Consider the following 14804-nt stretch of genomic DNA (forward strand, 5'->3'; position numbering starts at 1 on the left):
AAATATGATTATAACAAGAGACATACATGTGTTTGGACTGAACCGCAGATAATCCAGAGAAATAAAATCTAACTTATTAGCACGGATAATATAGTTAGCATATCTCTAAAAGGGACTAAAGGTTTTAAGAAAGCTGTAAAAGAAATGTAAGTTATTTTCAGATCGAACACAGTACATCAAGAACCTATATACACGAACTTGGAGGCAACTTAAACTCACCAGACTCCTCTTGGAAAACATGTTTATTTATGGCATATTCAAGTTTATTTTATAAAACAACAGTTTAATGACAGGTTGTTCAGATTTCCTTGCTAAGGAGATATTTTAGATATTAAAAACAACTGTCTTAGAAATGTTAGCTTTGTAAAAGGTGTAAGTCAAATAGTGACTCAACTGAAGTTAGGATATTACTTTACAGCAATACTAACAGAAATAAAAAGTAGCCAGAAGGTTTAAAATATTGATGGATTCTGTCTCATCCTTCCTTTTATGTTTTTGCTTTAAAAAATCTCTATGCAATTGGTGAATAAGCAAGAATTCTTCTGAGCAAGAATAATGACACCGCTGTTGTTGGGAAAATTGTTTTTATTTTAAAAGGGAAATGGAAATATAATATACAGGAAAAGCTTGTGCTTTCCTTGTTTTTTACTTCGCATAAACAATAATAATGCAATCCAGGTCAAAGCACAAGGCAGAAACTCGAGAAAAGAACAGTTATTACAAGTACATGGTCTTCTTTTCAAATATCCATGAAAACATTTAACGACTGGATGGCTAGTACCTACAGAAAGCTCCAAAGCAATAATCTGGCCTTTAAGTTTTGATAGGACTATTTTGAATCTTAGATTTATCAGTCACTCCTTTCCCATTCTACTTGTTCTAAGAATTAACTATATAATTAAAATAAAAAGCCCACATCCTGACTTTAAATCTCCACTCTCCTAAAAACCTGTTTGAGGAAACAAAAATGGGGAAGAAGAAGATCAGAGCAAAAATATTGTTAACACTGGCCGCCCTCATGCAGGTGGGCTACTACCAACTGCTGGTTGTTATTCCAGGAAAATCGAGGTGAACATTATTACATTTATATCAACAAACCCATAATCAACAGATTAAAAAATCCTACATTACAAAGAATCTGATCACTTATCAGTTGGTGGTCTGGAATAGTTTGCCTAGCTCCCTCTGGGCTGCTACAGCTCAGATTCACAAGTAGAAATTACATTTACACAACTTAAGTTTGCAAATAGCTCTCCATAAATAGTTAAACAAGGCCTAACCATCCAGTAGTTTTAAAGTATTAGAGGCAATTAAATAGTGATTTATTCTAGCTATAAGTAAAGGTTTAAAAAGAGGAGAGATGATTTGAGAGAAGGAATAGCAGTGATTTGGTTTATAAACTGAGCATATTTATTTTGCTCTAATTCAGGTGCAGAAGCGTCGCAAATTTAGCATTGCACAAGTGTTGGTTTTTTATAAATGCTATAAAATTGTTTCCTGTCAACATTTTCATATACTGAAAACACGACACAGTTTATAATACCTTGAAAAATATATTCAATTCACATCAATTCTTGAATCTCTCATTGGAAGGAATGTTTGTCCCTTAAGTAAGATTCCGGAACACTGCTGAAGATACCATTATTTTACACAGTTCACCACTACTTCTAAAATAGTAACGATTGGATTAAAGGGGTCAATATCACAGACAAATGTGCTTGATGTTGTTGGGGTTTACTCATTTTAAGCCATGCAGTAGCTGAATAAAAGGTCATTTTGATTTTTCCTCCTATATAGTTGATTTTGCTTAAGTAACACCAAAATATATGCATACCTGACCACTAAAAAAAATCTTTAATTTGTCATCATTAAGACTATAGAACTAATGAATGTACTTGTATGTCAAACACAGCAATGAGATATGAACAGCTTTAAAACTTGTTGAAATCGGTTCATAGTATAAAAACATTTAAGCATGAAGTGGTTGATTTTAAGTTACTTTTCTGAGGCATTAGACAGTTCGAAGTCATTTTGGGTACATTTTATCATGTCCTCAAATAAGGCAGGCATATTAATTGTTGCACACACTTTAAAAAAGGATGAAAACTATTAAATTCATGTTCTCCTCTATTAGAAACAATCTTTACTAGGTAATTAAACTTGTCAAGTAATTAAAATATAATGTGAAATTTTAATATTTTAATCTAAGTCAGTAAAACCTTAACATTTCCTGTACTTCACAGTGTTGGCCACATCTTAGCTGGATTAAAATATTTAATTGTTCAAACTGTAGGGCTAAACCCTACAGAGGAAGCGGAGTGCTAAAAATTATACCATTAGACTGAGAGAAGAAATTCTTTCACACCGAGTCATTCTCTTCTTGTTAAAGCAGAAAACTAAAAGGATAATTTTAGCCCCACTTAGCCTTTCAGAAGAAAAAGGCTGCAGAGCACATAGTTTAGTTTCCTGATGACAATAAAAAAATTCTCTCCCTAGAAGGGCCTAACTCCAGGAAAGCTCAGAATAGATCATTCTGGAAAGGATTAACAACAACAATCTTTCTCCACAGAGAGATTTAAAAAGCAAAACTTAAGTGTGTTATATCTAAATTAAAATGCCACTCAGTACACATTATGCGTTTAAAAAGTAAAGTCAATCCCAGTGATAACAGTTGGAAATTCCATTGAAAATGGGACCTTTCACAGCTACACTTAAAAGAGCTGCCCATCATTGTTTTGGTTTTAACAGTCTCTTCTGAAATCAGAGACTTGTGTAAACTCTCACAATCAGCCGGCAAAAGGATTTTCAGCAGTAATGCGGATTCAGTACTTTATAGATTTTTATGCAAAGTTTTTTTTTTCTGGTCCCGAAATGAAAACAGGGAGAGAACAATTTGCACTCCCCAAACTACATGGTACATCATGGCATTCAGGTTCTGAATTTGAAATCGGCTTTGGGGTGTGTGTGTGGAACTTCCTAAAAAAAAAAAAAAAAAAAAAAGAGGTGGGTAATAAGATGCCCTCAGGGAAAAACCTAGTTAAAATGGAAATCTGAAGTCTGGAATAGAAGTTTGCTCCAGTTGAGAGCGGGAAAAGATGGACATGATTAAGAAGAGGGAAGCAGCAGCTGCTGCGCTACGGCGGGCGCTAGGACCGCGCGGACGCCGCCCGACCCGCAGCGCCCGCGCGGTCTCCGTCGGGGCAATTAGAGCCTCGCCGGCAGCGCCAGGCAGGGCGCTGTCAGCCTTAATCTGAGCGCTGACTGGCAGCGCTCAGCCCGCAGGAAGCACGACCAGTGAACCCATATTGCTTTGACAGTTGCACTCATCTAGAAATAATGCAAAACGCTATTTAGATGTATATATCACGACCCTGTGCTCTGGGAAGAAAACAATCTAATGAGGGGCTGGGAGTCCGCTCGACGACACAAGCAGTGAGGAGGCGTGCGGGTGCGTGCGCCAGGGCAGCCTCCTCCGTCGCGCTCGCTCCTCTTACAGCTCTTCGTGCTTGATGCGATGCGAGCGGCGCGTCACAGCCGGCTTCAGGGAGCTGGTCTTGGCCTCTGAGGCTTCGGTAAAGAATTTGAAAATAGACGCGAAGCTCTTCCAGGAAGTTAGCTCGTGACGGTCGGTGCCTGCAAAGAACCACACATCCGGTTACCAGGTGGCCACACGGGGCCGAGCGCGGTGACGGCGGCGAGGGCCAGGCCGAGCCCCGGCTCCCGACCACCCCGCCCCGCCCCGCCCCTCCCGCCTGCGCCCCGCCCCTCCCGCCTGCGCCCCGCCCCTCCCGCCTGCGCCCCGCCTGCGCCCCGCCTCAGCCGCCCGCGCCCCGCCCCTTAGCCAGGACCCCCGCCCCCTCGCGGGCGCGGGTCAGCAGACTCTCAGGGCACAACTAGGGCTGCGGGGTCACTTGCCCCCTGGCTCAGAGGATCTCAGACTTCGCTATCCGCGGAGTCTAGGCGTCTCTGGCCTGAGTCCCCATCCCTCTCCCAACGCGGGGACGCGGCCCGGATCTGTCCCGGGGTCGCCCGAGGCGCGGCTAGCCGCCCGAGGCCTCCGCCTCTCCGGGCCAATGGAAGCGCTGGGCGGGAAGGGCCACTCCCTCTCCCTCCGGGAAACCACCCACTCCCGAGACTCGGCGCGCGCGGGGATTGGTTTCCCCTGCGTGCGAGATCGGCTGCCATTCACCCCACAGCGCCTGTTTCCTTGCTTCCCAAGGGGGTGGTGTGGAGGGGAAGGGGGAAGGATTTTTCTTGCCTCTCCCGGAAGCTGTGCTGTTAGACACGATTACCTCAGCTAGGTCACTGGGACCAAATCATACGGGACGTTTAATGAAGGACCACATTCAAAAGGGATTATGCCTTGAAGTGTCCTGGCGGGCGACATTTTTACAGATTTTAAGGGGCAAATTTAGAACAGCTAAAAAAAAAGGTTTCAAAGCAGTGACTACTAAAAGAGCATCTAGGCCTCCCATTTTGTCAGGAGGAATTCAACTTAGAAAATGCAGGTTAGTTGTCAATTTATGGGGTTATTTTATTTTACTACAGCTTCTCTGTGTGGTTTCGATGTAATACTAATGTACAGCATGTTTTCAAATCAAATCGACCTTCAGTTTAACACAGGCAGCGGATAACATGGATGCAGGCATAAGAACAGATGAGGAAATACATTTATCTATTTTTGACTCCCTGTGATGGCTTATGTAGCATTTTACCAGTGGCTTTATAAATGAGCACTTTTTAAAATTAAAAATTAAAATAATTACAAAGACTTCCACAGAAATAATGAGTGAATAGCTTTTAAACAGTTGAAATCTCTTCCTAGATCACTCAATTATGCAGAGAGATACCGCTTGGAAGTCTCCGGATTCAGGGCCTCAGTCTGATACTTTAACATTGTTAATGATAATTCTTTAGTCTGTAATAGTAGGTCATTGCTATGGTTACTCTACAATGGTGCAACACTTTGCTTTCCCCTTCAGCTATTCGCTGAGACCTGGTAACCACATTTGTTGCCTAGCAACAGTTTTGTGACAGTATCACAATCTAGGAGTTACAACAATAAGGATGCTATGGCTGCTGTCGGCCAGAGAGCAGAAAGCTACAGTCTGTGCCTGACTTAGCTGTGGGAGCTGGCCCTACTAGAGAACCCCTCTCTCTTTATCGGTGCCCTCCCAAGGATTCTCTCTATCCTCCTTTCCTCTGCAGATTGGCCTCATGAACCTGAATTTGAAACTAAGACCCAGTATTAAAGTCATATCCCCCAACGCTAGTGTATTCAGACTAAAAATGAGGTCATTTTATTTGCTTACTCATTTTGGGCAAAATTCATTGTTACTCAGTAGGAAGGAGGGATGAGTGTGGGTTTATCTTGTTAAATCCTAAAGTGCTAGGTGGATTTTGACAATTCTTCATAGAATTCTTGGGGGAAAATTATATATATATGCCTGCTTGCATCAATAGGTGTTATAATACGTAACATCTAGATATTATTATATTTTTACTGATTTATTCAAATGACAATCTTAAAGGATTCTTTTGAATTTGGAGGCATTTATATTTTCCAAACCTAAGTGAGCAGTTCTACATATGCTCAGACATACCTGTTTAAATGATATTTGTGAGTAGATCTAGGAGGACCAGTTTCTGGATAGGGTTATCAAATGTGTGTCTCTATTCTATAGTGTTTGCAACCCTAGTTTCACTTCAGTAATAACTAAACAGTTGCACTTATAATGGTAAGACATTTTAAAATCAATTGTAATTCATTTTGAAAGACCATTCTCAGATGCATACTACATGGCAACACCCACCCCCAAATACAATAAGCCAAAAAAAAAAAAAAAAAAAGGTGTTAATTGTCTCTTTTCCTAACCATTTCCCAAGCTTCCAGCCACATTTGGCATTTCCTCCATAGTGATCACACTTACACCTACTAGTGTTACTAAGGCTATGATCAATTTGTAAGCTTTCTCAGGGAATTCCCCTCATAATTCCTCCCACCCCCTGAAACCAATTCAATCTATGAATCTAGAGAGACCTAAGGAGTCAACGGTCTGAAGCAATTTTAACTCCTTTATTTCTTCTTTACTGGTAACAATCCTTCTGAAGGATGAACAGATTTCCCTGGTGATAAAATCACTACAAAAGCTTTTTAGTTTTAGCTTTTGATGACTCTCTGCTTGATTAGTCCTGGACTGAAAAACCAGAGTCCCTGAGATAACTGAATACTTGCACTGGCTCTCAACATTTACTCTTGTAATTTAAGAGTATAAATAATGAGAATGTGTGCTTCTGACAGAGGAAGGGAAATTGCTAGGAGTAAAGGTAATAAGGTAGGTTAGCAACTGAATTACAGAGAATGGGGTGGAAGGGAGATAATTCTCCCTAAACTAAGGAATGATAACATGAATATGTAATATAAAAATGTCTTTTCTAAATTTTTGGAAGTAGATTTTTAATGATTTTTAAAATACCATTTGGAGGTTGAATAATTACATGTCTATCTGGGACTGCATATATACATTTCAAGAATATGTTTGGAGACCATTTTCAAAAATTTAGGTCCAAAGTTCAGTGAAAATATTTACAGATGAATATGAAACTCTATCCATGACAATGTTCAGTGAATGGAAACTTTTGAGAGCAGGTTTCTAGTACTTAAAAAATACATCACTTTAGGGGACATTAAGTGGGGTGCTTTTTATTCCATCAGTACAGAAACACTAGACCATTACATTATTTGTTCATAAAAGGATATAAAAGGTAGAAGTTTAGGTCAATCAAAAAAGCAGCCATTTATTAATAAAATGCAATGATGTAGAAATCACAGGGAAACTAGTTTATTTAGCACTAACCTTGTTATTTGAAGGAGAAAAACATGGTTTTATGGTCAAGGTCTAGTCTTTCCACTACCACCACTTTACCCTTATCAAAAGTCTCCACTTTTCAAACCCATAATTTTCCTAATTTAGAGAGGTTCACAAAATATAAGGAGTAAAAGGTTTTTCCACATTAAATATCTGCCAAGTTCTCAAGGAATGATTTTGGTATCATTTAGGAGTGGCAGGCTTGGTCTAACTGGATAAATCACCTTTGGAGTGAATTCAGTTTCCTAGTCTATAACATCAATTCAGTATAAAAGTAAAATGTAAAGGATCACAGCACTTCATTACAAAAAAATACCTTTGCTCAGTTTCAATCAGTGGTTCTTAATGGAGATGATAATGGCCTCTGGAGGCATTTTGGAAATTTGCAGGGATATTTTCAGTGGTCAAGATGATTGGAAGGTGTTATTGGCATTTATTGGGAGAAGGTCAGGGATAGTGGATATCCTGGAATTTGCAAGGCAGTACAGAATTGTTCTGCATCCCACATGATTTTCAAATGTTCAGCAGCTATTCATGTAGTTGAAAACCTGTTTATAGTTATATGGATTAGAATTTAAATATGTTTTACAGATAATCTTAAAATACTATTTGCATGATTTTAATATATACTGAATTTTCCAGGAATACCACTACCATGTAAATCGAAAGCGTTGTGCATTTTATGTTTTTCAGAGTCTTACCAAGAGTGGTTTACTCTATGAAAAAAATATCATAACTGATGGCACCATGCCAATGGTACTTGAGTTGCCAATAAGCATACCTGTATCAGCCCGCATCTGTAGCTGTCAAAGTCATGATGATTCCATGCATAGGACCAAGTACCTGACTACTTTATTATGTCTTCTCATGTAGGTTTGCCTGAGCACTTTAAATATTGAAATCCATATTATTTTATTATGAATTACTTTTATTCCTTCTACATGTTAACTAGAGCAATACAAAGATTTAACAATCTCCTAAGTAGGTAGATTATGTTATCTGTAGAATTTATTTCAGGACAGTAAAAGCACGGCATAATATTTGTTATAATAGTAGGTAATCAAAGGTCAGCTTAAATAAAAATGAATAGTTAATTCTTTCTTACTATATTAGAGATTAATTCTTCCAATAATCTGAACCCTACTCTAGCTATCTCTTTTATCTTTGTACAGAGCAGAAAATACCTATTTTTCATTTTTCTTATGTTTCTTCCACAAATGCCATTTGTCAATGATGTTATCCATTGTGAAGTGACTAAAAGGCAGGGGATCATCCAATGAAAATACTACCCTGAATATCCTTGACTTATCACTTGTTTTAAACAATGAACTGTAGCAAATTTTAAAGGAGTGAAAATAGCAAAAGTGGTGAAAAAGATTAGAAACTTTAAGAATCAAGAATGAGACTATAAATCATATGAGAAAGATCAAATTGCTAAAATGTGTCATTTGTTTTCCCAAAAGACTACATATCTAATAAAAAGTGCCTTGTAATAGAACTGACAAAGAGGGAGGCTATATTCATGTAATAGCATTTAGAAAAAATGGTTAAAAACAGCACTGAGAGTGGAATAGCAAAGAATAGGATAAGAGAGATGAAAACATTACTGCATCTTCTGTCTTATCTATTCCCCTTACTTCTGCCTGTGAATGACTGATTCAAGTGTTTCTTATACATCAACCCTGCCCACATTCCTCTTTACTTGATCTTAGTGTTTAGAAGTATTTTTGTGGGGGCTGGGGCAAAATGTAATCAAAGTATGCTACTGAGTTAGCAGCCAAAATCCTGATGTTTACTTTGGCAGATGTATATTATTTTGAAGCTGTATGTCATTTTATGCAGTAGATGTCTTAAAGTTATATGGGAATATAATTTCTGTTAATGAAATCTATTTTTAAATGAAGACATGGGTTATTTACCTTTTCAATGAATCCCTTAATAAAGTGAATAATTTTCTGGTAAAGCAAATAATCATTCTTCAAATGATATCACATACACACATGCACACACATATACTAATCAGATTTTCCAGAGATAAAGTTTACTGGTAAACAGTAAAAAGACTGAAGAACAATCTGAATGTAGAGTAACTTATCACCAAAAAGATAATTTAAAAGAATTTCTTCATCTGCCATTCACTCTTATAATTATTGTTAGTCACTTTATCTTACATGGTCCTAGACCAAAAGGTCATGGAATACAGGCATACCTTGAAGATATTGTGGGTTTGGTTACAGACCACCCCAATGAAGTGAACAGTGTAATTAGGTGAATCACACATTTTTTTTGTTTCACAGTGGATATAATAGTTATGTTTACACTATGCTGCAGTCTAAGTGTGCAAAAGCATTATGTCTAAAAAGACATTGTAAGTACCTTAATTAAAACATGCTTTATTGCTAAAAATGCTAATAATCATCTGAGTTTTTAGCAAGTTGCAACTATTTTGCTGGTGGAGGGTCTTGCCTCCATGTTGATGGCTGCTGACTGATCAGAGTGATGATTGCTAAAGATCAAGGTGGTTGTGGTAATTTCTTAAAATAAGACAATGATGTAGTTTGCTGCATTGATTGACCCGTCCTTTCCTGAAAGATTTATCTGTAGCATGTAATGTTGTTTGACAGCATTTTACCCACAGTAGAACTTCTTTCAAAATTAGTCAATCCTTTCAAACCTTCCCACTGTTTTATCAACTAAGTTTATGCAATATTCAAAATTCTTTGTTGTCATTTCAACAATGTTTACAGCACCTTCACCAGGAGTACATTCCATCTCAAGAAACCACATTCTTTGCTCATCCATAAGAAATAACTCCTCATCTCCTAATGTTTGATCATGAGATTGCAGCAATTCAGCCACATCTTCAGGCTCCACTTCTAATTCTGGTTCTTTTGCTATTTCTACCACATCTGCAGTTTACTTCCTTTACTGAATCTTGAATCCCTCAAAGACGTTCATCCATGAGTGCTGGAATCAATTTCTTCCAAACTCTTGTTCTTATTGATATTCTGACCTCCTCCCATGAATCACAAATGTTCTTAATAGAAGCTAGAATGGTGAATCTTTTCCAGAAGGCTCTCAATTGACTGTACCCAGATCCATCAGAGGAATCACTATCTCTGGCAGCTACAGCTTTACAAAATGTCTTTTTTTTTTTGAGATGGACTCTTGCTCTGTCACCTACTGCTGGAGTGCAGTGGCACGATCTCGGCTCACTGCAACCTCCACCTCCCAGGTTCAAGCCATTCTCCTGCCTCAGCTTCCTGAGTAGCTGGGATTACAGGTGCACACCACCATGCCCAGCTAATTTTTGTGTTTTTAGAGACAGGGTTTCACCATGTTGGTCAGGCTGGTCTTGAACTCCTGACCTCGTGATCTGCCCGCCTTGGCTTCCCAAAGTGGTGGGATTACAGGCATGAGCCACCATGCCCGGCCACAAAATGTATTTCTTAAATAATGAGACTTGAAAGTTGAAACTACTCCTTGGTCCATGGGCTGCAGAATGAATGTTGTGTTAGCAGGAATGAAAACAACATGAATTTTCTTGTACGTCTCCATCAGAACTCTTGGGTAACCAAGTGTACTGTCAAGGAGTGATAATATTTTGAAAGGATTCTTTTTTTTTCTGAGCAGTAGGTCTCAACAGTGGGCTTACAATATTCACTAACCTATGCTGTAAACAAATGTGCTGTCATCCAGACTCTGTTGTTCCACTCATAGAGTGCAGGCACAGTAGATGTAGCTTTTTTTTTTTTTTTTTTTTTTTGAGATGGAGTCTTGCTCTGTCACCCAGGCTGGAGTGCAATGGTGTGATCTTGGCTCACTGCAACCTCCGCCTCCTGGGTTCAAGTGATTCTCCTGCCTCAGCCTCCTGGGCAGCTGGGACCACAGGCACGTGCCACCGCGCCCAGCTAATTTTTGTATTTTTAGTAGAGACAGGGTTTCACCACGTTGACCAAGATGGTCTCGATCTCTTGACTTCATGATCCTCCCACCTCGGCCTCCCAAAGTGCTGGGATTACAGGCGTGAGCCACAGTGCCCAGCCGATGTAGCATAATTTTTAAGGCCCTAGGATTTTTAAAGTGGTAAATGAATATTGGCTTCAACTTAAAGTCATCAGCTTTATTAGCCCCTAACAAGAGAGTTACCCTGTCCTTTGAAGCTTTGAAGCCAGGCATTGACTTATCCTCTCTAGCTGTGAAAGTCCTAGATGGCATCTTCTTCCAATAGATGACTGTTTCATCTACATTGAAAATCTGTTGTTTAATGTAGCCACCTTCATCAACAGTCTTAGCTAGATCTTCTGGATAACTTGCTATAGCTTATGCAGCAGTACTTGCTGCTTCACCTTGCGCTTTTATGTTCTGGAGATGGCTTCTTTCCTTAAATCTCATGAACCAACCTCTTCTAGCTTCCAACTTTTCTTCTGCAGCTTCTTCATCTCTCTCAGCCTTCATAGAATTGAAGAAAGTTAGGGTCTTGCTCTGGATTAAGTTTGGCCTAACGGAATGTTATGCCTTGCTTGATCTTCTATCCAGACTACTCAAACTTTCTGCAGATCAGCAATAAGATTGTTTTGCTTTCTTATCATTCATGTGTTCACTGGAATAGCACTTTTAATTTCCTTCAAAAACTTTCATTGTATTCACAACTTGGCCAACTGTTTTGCAAGAGGCCTAGCTTTCAGCCTGTCTTGGCTTTTGACACCCCTTCCTCACTAAGCTTAATCATTTTGATCTTTAGATGGAAAGTGAGAGATGTGAGACTCTTCCTTTCACTTGAACACTTAGAGGCCATTGTACGGTTATTAATTGGCCTAATTTCAATATTGTGTCTCATGGAATAGGGAGGCCTGAGGAGAGGGTAAGAGACGGCGGAATGGCAAGTCCAAGGAGTAGTCAGAGTATACACTACAATTATCAATTAACTTTGCCATCTTCTATGGGCATGATTCTTAGTGCCCCAGAATAGTTATAATATTAACATCAAAGATCACATAATCATAACAGATATAAAAATAAAGAAAAGGTCTGAAATAGTGCAAGAATTGAAAAAAATGTGACATAGAGACACAAAGTAAGCACATACTGATTTTTTTTTTTGAAAGGGCGGTAACAGGCTTGCTTGACACAGGGTTGCTGCAAATCTTCAATTTGTAAAAAATGCAATATCTGCAAAGTGTGATATGTGAAGCTCAATAAAACAAGGTATGCCTGTAATTTTAACAATCTACACATAATTTACATCCCAGGGTCTGGCTTAGAATAGGGAATATCAATTGTTCACCTTTGAATATGAAAGATCATTTTTTATATCTTTGTTCCAGGGAGAAAAAACCCAAACATGTGCCCCTACCCTCTCACCCTGCCCCCCAACAAAAGAATACATTTTTAAAGAAAAAGGTAATGAATAAACTTTGTAAATTACTATGATAAAGGAGGCAGGAAACTGGAAAGATATGAAACACATTAATATTAACAGGATGATATGTCTATGATATTTTCAAAATGACAAAGCTTGATTTTAAAAATTGATCTTTAACAAGAAAAAGAAGTATGGGCAATTAGGAAGTAATGAAGACCCTGTCAATATAGCTATGTTGATAATAACAGGTAAGGGAATTCTTGAGAAAATCTAATATATAACAATCAGGAGATCTGTAATATGCATTATTGAGTCCCATTGGGATTAACTAATGAACTTACGAGCTTACCAGCAGTTATTTTTAGAAAGCTATAAAGAATCAGAGAAATATCAGAACACTGAAAAATAATGTGCCTTCTAAAAAGAAATAAAATATAACTACTAAAATTCATTTAAAAATGAATTCTAGAGCTTCTAAGAACAATATCCTTTTTGAAAAAATGAAATACACAGTTACTAATATTTGCACAAAGAAGGGCTTCTATTGGAAATCCTCCCAGTTAGAAGGGACAAGTATGAGCTGGCCACACTGAAAGTGAATGGGGCGTGGTGGGGTGTGCACGGAGATTGTGTAAGGAAAATGCCAAGTGCAGCTCAGAAAACATGTTACAATGCCTTGTTGAATTACCTGCATAAGATACAAGCAAGTCTCTTTCCATTGCTAACACAGTTGCAAGCCCTTTAAAGTTGAGATTGTATTGAGACTGTAAAGGCAAGAAGTCAAGTTTGACCAGAGATAATAGGCTAAAAGAAAGACACAAGATCAGCAGCGGAGACTGGGTCATTTGCGGCTTCTGGCACAACCTATCCTTTCCTCTAGCTCCTTTTCTGCCAAGTAATTCTCATCTGGCGAAGCGTGGGGGTGGTACAAGAGGGCATAGTGGGGGCGCAGTGGAACTTGGGGCAGTTTAAGACTCAGGGAAGCCCGGTGCGGGGCCTGTTACCTCAGCACTTTGAGAGGCTGAGGTGGGGCGAATCTCCTGAACTCAGGAGTTGGAGGCCAGGCTGGGCAACATCGCAAAATGCCCTCTCTACCAAAAATACAAAAAAATTAGGCAGGTGCAGTGGCATGCACCTGTAGTCCCAACTACTTGGAGGATGAGGTGAGAGAATCATTTGAGCCCAGGCCTGTAGTCCCAACTACTTGGAGGATGAGGTGAGAGAATCATTTGAGCCCAGGGAAATAACTTTGGGAAGTAAACTTTTTCCTTTATTTTTCCTTTAAGACAGGGTCTTGCTGTGTCACCCAGGCTGGAGTGCAACGGTGTGATCGTAGCTCACTGCAGCCTTGACCTCCAAGGTCCAAGCAATCCTCCTGCCTCAGCCTCCCAAGCAGTTGGGACTACAGGCGTGCACCACCATGCTTGGCTAATTTTTGTATTTTTAGTAGAGACAGGTGATCCACCCACCTCAACCTCCCAAAGTGCTGGGATTACAGGCATGAGCCACCACGCCAAGCCGTAAATTTATCCCTGAGGTGCAGTAGAAAGCCTGCCTTGCTGTGGGTCACTGACTTTCAACCTTGGCTGACTTCTCTAATCAACCTTCTCCTAGACAATAAAAAATGGATGCATTTTTTTACTTCGATTGCCTATAAAATCTAGACAGCTGTTATAGAAATGTTTTATTTGGTTTTAACTCTTGTCTTATCCCACATACTACTCTCACTGTTGCCACAAGGTCTTGCCTCCAGGGTTACACTGTTTCCCATTAAAATTTTAGCTCAAGCCTGGGCAAAAGCCTCCCTTTCCAGTTTCCCTTTGTCATTTTCAAAAGTAACTTTACTAAAGGATTGTAAGTTAGCATAGAAGTAAACAAGGGAATCACAAGCAAAGAATCACAAAGTAGTTACTTCCCTAAGAACAAGTTTCTGATTCTAATAGTCCCAACACACTTAGCAAAGAGCTTTACTGGGCCCCAGGTTCCTTCATTGTAAAATAACACTGTTGAAAAGGGCTGGTAGGGAGGAGGAGCCAAGATGGCCGAATAGGAACAGCTCCGGTCTACAGCTCCCAGCGCGAGCGACGCAGAAGACGGGTGATTTCTGCATTTCCATCTGAGGTACCCTGTTCATCTCACTAGGGAGTGCCAGACAGTGGGCGCAGGTCAGTGGGTGAGCGCACCGTGCGCCAGCCGAAGCAGGGGCGAAGCATTGCCTCACTTGGGAAGCGCAAGGGGTCAGGGAGTTCCCCTTCCAGGGGTGACAGACGGCACCTGGAAAATCGGGCCACTCCCACCCGAATACTGTGCTTTTCCGACGGGCTTAGGAAACGGTGCCCCAGGAGAGTATAGCCCGCACCTGGCTCAGAGGGTCCTACGCCCACGGAGTCTCACTGATTGCTAGCACAGCAGTCTGAGATCAAACAGCAAGGCGGCAGCGAGGCTGGGGGAGGGGCGCCCGCCATTGCCCAGGCTCGCTTAGGTAAACAAAGCAGCCTAGAAGCTCGAACTGGGTGGAGCCCACCACAGCTCAAGGAGGCCTGCCTGCCTTTTTAGGCTCCACCTCTGGG

At 40.1% G+C, this 14804-nt stretch overlaps 1 protein-coding gene across 20 annotated transcripts in view; it reads right to left on the reverse strand.

The window, feature by feature from the left end:
- Positions 1-567: 567 nt before the first annotated feature.
- Positions 568-14804, reverse strand: part of ARB2A (ARB2 cotranscriptional regulator A) — a 540355-nt gene continuing 526118 nt past the window's right edge. For all 20 annotated transcript variants that reach the window (XM_063724455.1, XM_054556475.2, XM_002815737.5 and 17 more), the window contains one exon: positions 568-3633. In XM_063724455.1, the coding sequence (XP_063580525.1) occupies positions 3491-3633 (143 nt within the window). In that variant the 3' untranslated portion in view covers positions 568-3490. The remainder of the gene's footprint in view (positions 3634-14804) is intronic.

Source organism: Pongo abelii, chromosome 4, assembly GCF_028885655.2.
Source record: "Pongo abelii isolate AG06213 chromosome 4, NHGRI_mPonAbe1-v2.0_pri, whole genome shotgun sequence".
NCBI classification, from domain to species: Eukaryota; Metazoa; Chordata; class Mammalia; order Primates; family Hominidae; genus Pongo; species Pongo abelii.